Source organism: Panicum virgatum, chromosome 9K (assembly GCF_016808335.1).
Source record: "Panicum virgatum strain AP13 chromosome 9K, P.virgatum_v5, whole genome shotgun sequence".
Taxonomy (NCBI): Eukaryota; Viridiplantae; Streptophyta; class Magnoliopsida; order Poales; family Poaceae; genus Panicum; species Panicum virgatum.
Window position 1 is genome coordinate 45,584,822 of NC_053144.1, and position 9,249 is coordinate 45,594,070.

The following is a 9,249-nucleotide window of genomic DNA, read 5'->3' on the forward strand; positions in this document are numbered from 1 at the left end:
ACTGCCTGATCTCTATCTGTTCCTGAAAAACTGCATGCGCGTCTTGCCTTTTGTTTCCCATCGGTCAAGCCTTGCCCGCACAGGAGCCTACACGGAGGCCCGCCGCGGGCGATCACGCGCTGCTTGATGCGTGCAAGTTGCGACCGCGGGGTCATGCGGTTTGACTGGTCTCCTCATCGTCCATATTTTCGTCGGCACGCGGCACGTCAATGAGGAGCCGTTTAGTTCCATTGGCAAAATTTTGTGGATGTCTCGTCGTGTGTTTGATCAGATGTCGGGAGGGTTTTTCGGATACTAATTAAAAAACTAATTTCAGAACTCACTTGGAAACCACGAGACGAATCTTTTGAGGCCTTTGACCGCAGCATTAGCACATGTGGGGTTACTGTAGCAATTATGTCTAATCATGCACTAATTATACTTAAAAGATTCGTCTCGTCGTGTACATCCAAACTGTGTAATTAGTTTTGTTATTTAATTATATTTAGTGCTTCATACATGTATTTAAAGGGGAGGTGAAAAATTTTTGGATAAAATTTTTTGAAAACTAAACGGCCCCTCGGGTCGTCGTGCCACCACGCCCGTCCGGTGTGCGCTCGGGTCGTCGCGCCACCACGCCCGTCCGCCCAGATTCCCAATCTCCATTTCCACTTGTGCGGCCGCGGCACCAAACGCTCAAATCTTCCCGTAAATCTTCCGAAGATCCAAACGAGTTCCGTTGCACATATATTTCCATATCGCAGACAGCATATCTTGTCACAAAATTGGACCTACCCATACGGCAAGAGGAGAAAGGAACAAAGGTATATCCGAGTACGGAAGACTATGTTATTTTAAATGTGTATTTTTTTGAAATTACGCAGCACAGCTCAGACAGGATGATTTCAACCAAATATTCATGTGATTGCATTCACTATTTGGATCATTATTAGAATATTATGGCAAGCATAGCTGGAGTATATCGCAACTTCTGTATAATTTCCATGCGATTGAGCCAACATCCGCTACAATTACACCGATTCATCCCCTTCAAGAGATCTCCATTACAAGACTGTATATGAAGCTCTCGATTCCTAATATTAAGCAAAAGTCCTATATTACAGAAATCGCATTTCATTTCATCGATATGAATACTTGTCCCGGAAGAAAGAAATATGAAACAGATGGGAAACGAACAAGACCGACGAGCGGCTTGCCATTGCTCACCACACACGACGAAGTGGACAGGAAATGTGGATGAAATGGTCCGAGGACCCGGCGATGAAAACGAAACGAGAGGAGACGGGGGCACGGCGCAGCGAGCGGAGAGGAACGCGCACGCGGGACGCAAGCCGTGTCCACGGACAAAAGGCACGGAGGCTGGAGGAGCCCGCCAGGAAGGGGAGGCGTGCCCCTCAAGCCGCTGCCCAAGTCACACGTACTCCCTCCTTCCCCGTTTATAAGGCATGGTGGAACATGACACGGTCTTCTAAACAACACTTTGACCATTTATTTATCATATATTATATCACTTTTGATTATAAATTTATAATCATTGTAAAATATATTTGATTATGAATCCAATCATATGAAATTTGCATTATAAAAATAAAAATTTAATAGTCAAATTATTGGTCAAAGATGATAAGGTTTGAATCTTGATATACGTGTATGCCTTATAAACAGGGAAGGAGGGAGTATATCCCCGCGGGAATATCCGCCACGTGGACGGCCCACGCTCGCCGACCACCTTAACCAATCACCACTCAACAGTTCAGTTAATCCCCCCTTGCCCCTCGCCTCTTCTCTTCTCCACACACGGCATCCTCCCCCCAGCTCCTCCCCCATCTCAGGCGCCATCACCACCAGTTCACCACCACCACCAGCACTCCTCTTCCGACTCGCGCAGCTGCGGACCGAGGCGCCCGCGCGACGGCGCGAGCCCTACCTGACGGAGTGACGGCGGGAGGCGGGGGCGGCGCGGCGATGACGCGGCGGTGCTCGCACTGCAGCCACAACGGGCACAACTCGCGGACGTGCCCCAACCGCGGGGTCAAGATCTTCGGGGTGCGCCTCACCGATGGCTCGGCCATCCGCAAGAGCGCCAGCATGGGGAACCTCTCCCTCCTCTCCGCCGGATCCACCAGCGGCGGCGCCTCCCCCGCCGACGGGCCCGACCTCGCCGACGGCGGCGGGGGCTACGCATCCGACGACTTCGTCCAGGGGTCCTCCTCCGCCAGCCGCGAGCGCAAGAAGGGTGAGCGCATCCGACGACCGATCTCTACCCCTCCCCCTCCCCTCTAAATCTCTAATCGATCACCCGTCTCACACCAAGCTGACGCGGGACCCTAGATAGTAGATCCTCCCAACCCCAACTAGCTCCAACCTTTCCCATTCATCTACCTGGTGTTTTGCTCCTTTGTTTTTTGGATGTTTTTATGCTCAGTGATTAGGAGTCGTGTAAGCTCGGGAAATGGATACTCCTACATAGTACGAGCTCCTTAACTGAGTTATTACTGGGGCAGCCTAGCTGCGAGAAAAGCATTAATAGTCTGCGACACTACCAGTACTACTGAATATTGTAGTTTGTACAAATGGGTGGATTTGGTACTATGGAGTACTTGGGTTGATACATATGGTGCTGGAATTCGATCCGTTATTGGTGCAAGGACCACCTGTGGAGGTCCTGACTCCTGAACTGTTTGATTGGATTATGGGGATGTTTCGAGAAGCTCAGCTTCAGAATTTTTTTAGATTAATGGGTATGGATTGTTCCAAGCAGTGGCATCAGTTTATTTGGGAAAATTTTGGTCTGATTGGTGATGCCGAAAGGCTGTAGGGGTATAGGCCGCCTCATGAGGCAGGACATGCAGAGCAATATAAACTGCTGCGCTAACTGCTAACACATAGTCTTAGGTCTACGTACATGTGCCAGCGGACAAGTCTTGGTGTAAATGCACTATTACACTGGGATGCAATCACTAATTATGCAGTGCCAAATTCCATCTGTCCATACTTAACAAGGAAACAAGTTGTTCATAGGTTCAGAGCAAAATCAAATGATTGATTAATGAGTACCAATGGTCTGCAAAGCCTGTCTGCCTTTATTATTGAATAAATTGATTATGCTGCTGCTTCTTGTGAGATTTTCTGAGAACAGTGATAGCTAGTTCTTGGTTCATACTTGGTGGTGGGTGGTAGGTGTTTTAATGCAAATCAAGGGGCAGTTGTCCCCTCAGATTATGCCAATCCTTTTTAGCTCCGTTCTGGTTTTGTGCTGTTTAACTAGTCCTTTATGTATCGATGGTACTCTCCCTATATGTTGTGTTTAATAGCGAACTACTCCCTCCATCCAGTTTTCATGGGCGTATAGGGTTGGGAAAAGTATCCAGTATTCATGGGCACTTGGCTCATTAATGCGTGGTCTGGCGGCCATTGTATGGATCCGTCGTTTAAGGAGTACTCGCGCAGTCCTAGTTCTCTACTGCACGCAGCACACAGCCCTCTCTCTACTGTGACTTCCATCTGATCGGTACTTTGGTTTAAGGGGGAATTAACTCTTCCTTGGTCTCAGTGAAACTTGCTTATGCGCCTATGAAAACTGGATTGAAGGAGTAGGTTGCTGATTTTTCCCATGCTTCATTTAGCATGCTGGTGTTCGTCAATTTCTGTTTACTGGTTTGTTGTAGCTTCGCATATTACTGCCTCGCTGCATTCTGGACTTTATATGCCATTTTGCTGACTTAGATTGTTCTGGTAGGTGTTCCTTGGACTGAAGAAGAACACCGGAGGTTTTTGCTGGGATTACAAAAGCTTGGAAAAGGTGATTGGCGAGGCATTTCTCGTAATTTTGTGGTCTCAAGGACACCCACTCAAGTAGCAAGTCACGCTCAAAAATATTTTATACGCCAATCGAATATGAGCAGAAGGAAGAGAAGGTCTAGCCTTTTTGACATGGTGCCTGATGAGGTAATCTGATTGATCTTATCCTCGATTTTAATGCAAATGTGTGTGCAGTAGCTACTTCATCACTAATTTTTGTGGCAATATATATCATCTCATGCTAGTGCATTTTTTTGATCTAATTCTTTAGCTTGTGTATTTCACGGAGCCATGGACAGCTATGGCATTGTCCTGTCCTGAGGCTCATTAGGTAGTTCTTATTGTGCTTTGCATATAATTTAGAACTGAATTGTGTTCTCTTTGTTTTACAGTCAATGGACCTTCCACCCCTTCCTGGGAGTCAAGAACCAGAGGCCTCAGTATTAAATCAAACACCGTTGCCACCACCTGTGGAGGAGGAGGTAGAATCGATGGAGTCAGATACTTCTGCTGTTGCAGAAAGTTCCACAGCTTCTGCTCTCATGCCAGAGAATCTGCAACCAAGCTATCCGGTGATTCTTCCAGCTTATTTCTCACCGTTCTTGCAATTCTCAGTTCCGTTCTGGCCAAACCACAAAGATGGAGATGATCTGCCCCAAGAAACGCACGAGATTGTCAAGCCCGTTGCAGTTCATTCGAAGAATCCAATTAACGTTGATGAGCTTGTGGGCATGTCCAAGCTAAGCATAGGGGAATATGGTCAGGAGACAGTATCAACTTCTCTTTCGTTAAATCTGCTAGGGGGTCAAAATAGACAATCAGCTTTCCATGCAAATCCTCAAACGAGGGCTCAGGCCTGATCTTCAGCACACAAAACTGCATTAGGTGAAACCCTGGCAAAATAAGCTTTGCCTCCTTGTTTTTTTAATATTTAAGATTAACCGTTCTCTGTAGCTTGTATCATGTGCTGTAAGTTATGCTATGTATGAATGTATCTGTTATTTGTCTGGCACGCATGATATGGCACTATATGTTAACAAAGTCATTAATGTTAGTGCTGATCTTCATGGTTGTAATGTTGTAAACTTTTTGTAAGAAAAGTGTTAGTCAGTTCTGTGGGCGCAGCTCTCTGCCTGATGTTTCATCGCATTGCTGAAGCTGATGCCGCCAGATCACTGGCCATGCTACTGTGTTCGTGATATTGCTCTGCTGAAGGTTGTTTTTATAGCTGCATGCTTCCGAGTTCATCCTGTTTTAGCTGCTTGCTGCATATTTGCTACTATTTCGTTCTCGTTGGGTCAGTTTGATTAAGATGTTTGCGCCGAGCTCAAACTGTTTGATTCTTCTGTGTATCGTGTATGTGCGCCCGAAACAAGCGCAATGTTTGATTCTTCTCGTGCAACATGCGTATAGAATATTCTTTGAGATTCTATTGGGTAGCACCTTACCTTTTGATCCTGGTGGCTGGTGCTCTCACATGCATTCTGCACCAAGTTCTACATGTGTGGTTGGTGACAGTAGTGGCAAGTGACCAGTCCCTTTCATGTTATCTTGGTCATCCAAACACAGGACACCATGCCGCCTTTTTGTCTTTAGCAAAAGTCTCTCGCTTTGTGCGCGTTGCAGGCGGCTGAAAGCTCCAAGAATAATCAAAGATTGTTTCACCAGCAACTTCAGTCCCGTCTGCAACAGGCATGTTATCTAGATCCATTTTCTCCTTTTTCGCGGAATCGAAGTGACTTTCTCAGTGCTCAGTAGTGTCGGTCAGTGAACTTTTTTTTTATTAGAAAAAACAATGGGGCATGAGTGCTGCCATTCGTTGAAGGAAGAGAAGAGTGAACATAAAGAAAAAAACGTCAGCTGAAAATGGAAAACACGCATCAGGCAACTAGAAATATTGATCAGAATCACCAACGTCTTTGGCAATTTCTTTTTCCGTTTGCAGCTACATCAACAAGAAATAGCAAGGCTGTTTCTATATTCCTGTCAGATGTATCATTTCTTGATTCTTACCATTTGGAATGGCCAGCTATAACAACTGACAACAACAGACAGGTCAACTGTTACATGCTTACATACAATCCTATATTTTACTTGCAGGTTTGATCACATACACTCCAATTAATAAAGTTCCAGGAGGCTAGGTCAGCTAGGAAACATAATCTCTTTTTCTCCGAACTGAAGACTTATCGGTGGTGTGTGTTTGCAATCGTGCTGATCCGTCATGTCAGCATCATCAGCATCATAGGTAATTCTTCTTTTTACAGATGAACACGAAAGAAAATAAATAGCAAGGTCTGTTTGAACATTCTCCTTATATCTCAAAATTGGAAAGGTGAGTTATAGGAACTGACAAGGGCAACAGATTAGTAGCAAACACTAGTTGCACACAATCATACATTTACATCTGCTAATTGCAATCCCATACTATATTTTCTTTGCAGATTTGATTAAATGCACCTGCAATTCAGAAAAGCGCTACAAGCTCGGCAAAGCTGTTTTCCCTGATTTTGCTTGTTTCTTCTCCACCTTCTCCCCTACAATCTTCTTCCAGAACCAGTGCCTCGACCAGACCTGCTCCATCTGCTCCATGGGCAGCTTCTTTGTTTCCGGCAAGAACAGATAAACAAAAAGTGTCATCAAGCAGATCCACCCACCAAAGACAAAGAACGTCGCTGACTTGATACTGCAAAGAACCTCAAGAAAAGTCTGGCCGATCACGAATGCCATCAAGAAAACCACAGCAACAACAATGCTCTGCCCTGCGGACCTGATCTCCAGTGGGCATACCTCAGCAGGGACCAAGAATGTAAGAGGGCCCCATGACCACGCAAAGCCTGCAACGAACACACACATTGTGATCAACACTAGGTATGCATACTCATTGTCCATGTTCTCAGAGTCCTTGAACGTTGCAGCCAATATTGCACCAACAGTGAACTGCGAGAGGATCATCTGCACACCACCTATAAGGAAGAGCTTCCTGCGCCCAAACCTGTCAACCACCATCATCGCTATGATGTTGGCAAATGTTGCGCATAAGCGTGTCACTACCGAGGAGAAGAGGGACGCCCTCTCCTTGAGACCGATTGTCCTGAACATGACTGGTGCATAGAAGTTCATCACATTGATCCCAGTAACCTGATTGAAGAATGGGATCAGCAGTGCTACTACAAGCTGTGGCCTGTACTTTCTCTTGAATATGTTTCTGAATGGATACTGTGTTGTCCTTGAGAGGTTACTAGCAGAAACCAAGTCATCAAGCTCCTTTTGGACTGAGGTTGTTCCACGCAGCTTCTGGAGCAGGATCCTTGCCTTGTTGGTGTCACCATCGCGTTGGATTATAAAGCTTGGTGTCTCAGGAAGGAAGATCACACCGATGGTTAGGAACGCAGCAGGGAGTGCTGCCATGGACAGGGATATCCTCCATCCCCATCCCGCTGTAATTTTTATAACAAAATAGTTGAGGATGTTTGCAAAGAGAATGCCAAGGCTGATGCAAAGCTCAAAGCCATTGTTGATTGCCCCACGGTATCGCGGTGGCGCCATTTCCGACAAGTACAATGGGATTGACTGCAAATACAATTTGCATAGTACAATATTAGCACAGTTCTGTTTGTTTACCAGGATAAAAGGAACTATTACTAAGGCATCCATCCAGGCATCTAGTACAAGCTACAGGTGAAGGAATTATCTCTAATGCATAAATACAAAATGAAACGAAGCTTGATCACCCTTGTTTTCTTTAAAATATGTGATTATATAGGACAGTATTATTAAGCTAATGATGTGTTAAGACCTTTCGTCTCCCTTTCTCTTGCAAAATGTGAATTTCTGAAGATTCACTGTTTTTCTACTAGCTATTCTAATTATTAGGCAGTAAATATAACTAACAAGTTGAAACTAGGAGTTAAAATGGAAATCTCACTTTCACTTTCCAGCATTATTGTATCTCCACTTGATACGTATTGCTTTATCTCTCAAAAATTTCAAGGTTCCAACATTCTTTAGAAAGCAAAGAGTGTGTAAAAAGATGGACACATGAGTACTTGTCGGATTCTGGTTGATGGGTCAATCCATCGACAGCAATGACACTTGAAAGTCATCAATTCATCATAAGCCAAACATGTCGTTGCTCAAACTTTGGCTGTTTATTACAGCCAACTTGGGAGCTGGAACAAATCACACCCACAAAAACCCCTTTGTCTTTAGTCACTCAGTCCAAGTCAATGAAAGACTTGACCTGTCTACAAAAGGTTGCATCTCAAGTCTGACACTGGTTTCATAGCCACACACTATTTTCTGCTTTCATGCCAGATATGCATGCACATTCATTTATGCTTCTAATATTCTAGAAAAGTGTACTGATTTATTGAGATATATAACATGTCATAAACAATTCGAAGTCTTTTTTTTACTTATATTGCATGCGCTTGACCACATCCAGTGCCTGTTTCCTTCAAATCTAAATTATTCTACAAGTCTAACAAAAGAAGTACTGCACTACCGATTTATGATTTCTTGAACTATATCTGTGCCATATCACACACTAATAATTCTAGCATAAGTTACCTGATTGGTGAATCCCAGACCAATTCCGAGTAGGATTCGGTTAAGGATCAGCATGGGAACATTTACAGCTGCGCCACCGAACACTGAGCCAGCGACGAAGATGGTGCCACCGATGAGCATCGACACACGGCGGCCATACCTCCTTGTGATGGAAGCCGCAACGAAAGTTGCGACAAGGCCAGCAACGTACAGGGAGGATGTGAACATGGTGAGTAGCTCGCTGTTGAACTCGCAGTAGTGGCTCACTCTGGTGTCCTGCGCCTGACTCTGACGGTAAACCTCCGGGAAGAACCTCTTCCGGAATGAGTCCATTGAGGTGACACCACCTATTATCACACGCAAGAGCACTAGGTGAACTTCGACGAAAATTTAATTGGAATCCCACAGAATTGATGACATTATCAAACGCTCACCAATTCCATTGACTAGAGAATTCAGGAAAGGGTTGATATTGCAGCAGAAATAGTGAGGAACCAGCAGAGGCGGGACTGACCGGAGATGCCGAGGTCGTAGCCGAAGAGGAGGCCGCCGCTGCCGGCGACGACGCAGGACAGCACCACGAACGGCGTCACGCGGCCGCTGTACCCTTCCCCGCCGTCCGCCTGAGCGCTCTCCACGAACGCGCCGATCGCCATCTACGAATCCGTCCTGTCCCGGCCGCCTCCCTCGCTAGCCCAGCTATCAGCTTCTCCTTGGCAGGCGGAGTGGAGCGCAACGGCTAATAAATACAGTCGCCGCTCTAGTGCTGGCAGGTCTAGTCTATTATTCGGGCGGGTGCAGACGTGTCCACGCTCGCCGACTCCGCCTCCCTATTGGAGTACTCCGCTCCCTCCGCCAGGACAGGCGACGGCGGCGTGACCTCTTTGACGCCTTTTT

At 45.8% G+C, this 9,249-nt stretch overlaps 2 protein-coding genes across 2 annotated transcripts; one reads left to right on the forward strand and one right to left on the reverse strand.

Moving 5' to 3' along the window:
* The first annotated feature begins 1,783 nt into the window (after window positions 1-1,783).
* Window positions 1,784-5,000, forward strand: LOC120651674 (transcription factor MYBS3-like). Its single transcript, XM_039929245.1, has 3 exons — window positions 1,784-2,236; window positions 3,740-3,948; window positions 4,194-5,000. Exons 1-3 carry the CDS (start codon window positions 1,966-1,968, stop codon window positions 4,659-4,661), a joined length of 948 nt encoding a protein of 315 aa, XP_039785179.1. The 5' UTR covers window positions 1,784-1,965; the 3' UTR covers window positions 4,662-5,000.
* A 1,001-nt stretch (window positions 5,001-6,001) lies between these two features.
* On the reverse strand, window positions 6,002-9,132 carry LOC120651671 (hexose carrier protein HEX6-like). The gene is made up of 3 exons (XM_039929244.1): window positions 8,867-9,132; window positions 8,374-8,699; window positions 6,002-7,374 (listed from the first exon to the last, which is right to left on the reverse strand). Exons 1-3 carry the CDS (start codon window positions 9,006-9,008, stop codon window positions 6,280-6,282), a joined length of 1,563 nt encoding a protein of 520 aa, XP_039785178.1. The 5' UTR covers window positions 9,009-9,132; the 3' UTR covers window positions 6,002-6,279.
* Between the last annotated feature and the right edge of the window lie 117 nt (window positions 9,133-9,249).

What these genes read in the sequence shown, in the direction of transcription:
- LOC120651674 (XM_039929245.1), top strand. Translation starts at nt 1,966, where the DNA reads ATGACGCGGCGGTGCTCGCACTGCAGCCACAACGGGCACAACTCGCGG. An exon ending in CAGCCGCGAGCGCAAGAAGG is followed by an intron (nt 2,237 to 3,739) that starts GTGAGCGCATCC and finishes TTGTTCTGGTAG; the next exon opens with GTGTTCCTTGGACTGAAGAA. An exon ending in TTGACATGGTGCCTGATGAG is followed by an intron (nt 3,949 to 4,193) that starts GTAATCTGATTG and finishes TTTGTTTTACAG; the next exon opens with TCAATGGACCTTCCACCCCT.
- LOC120651671 (XM_039929244.1), bottom strand. Translation starts at nt 9,008, where the DNA reads ATGGCGATCGGCGCGTTCGTGGAGAGCGCTCAGGCGGACGGCGGGGAA. An exon ending in CTACGACCTCGGCATCTCCG is followed by an intron (nt 8,700 to 8,866) that starts GTCAGTCCCGCC and finishes GTGTGATAATAG; the next exon opens with GTGGTGTCACCTCAATGGAC. An exon ending in GTCTGGGATTCACCAATCAG is followed by an intron (nt 7,375 to 8,373) that starts GTAACTTATGCT and finishes TTGTATTTGCAG; the next exon opens with TCAATCCCATTGTACTTGTC.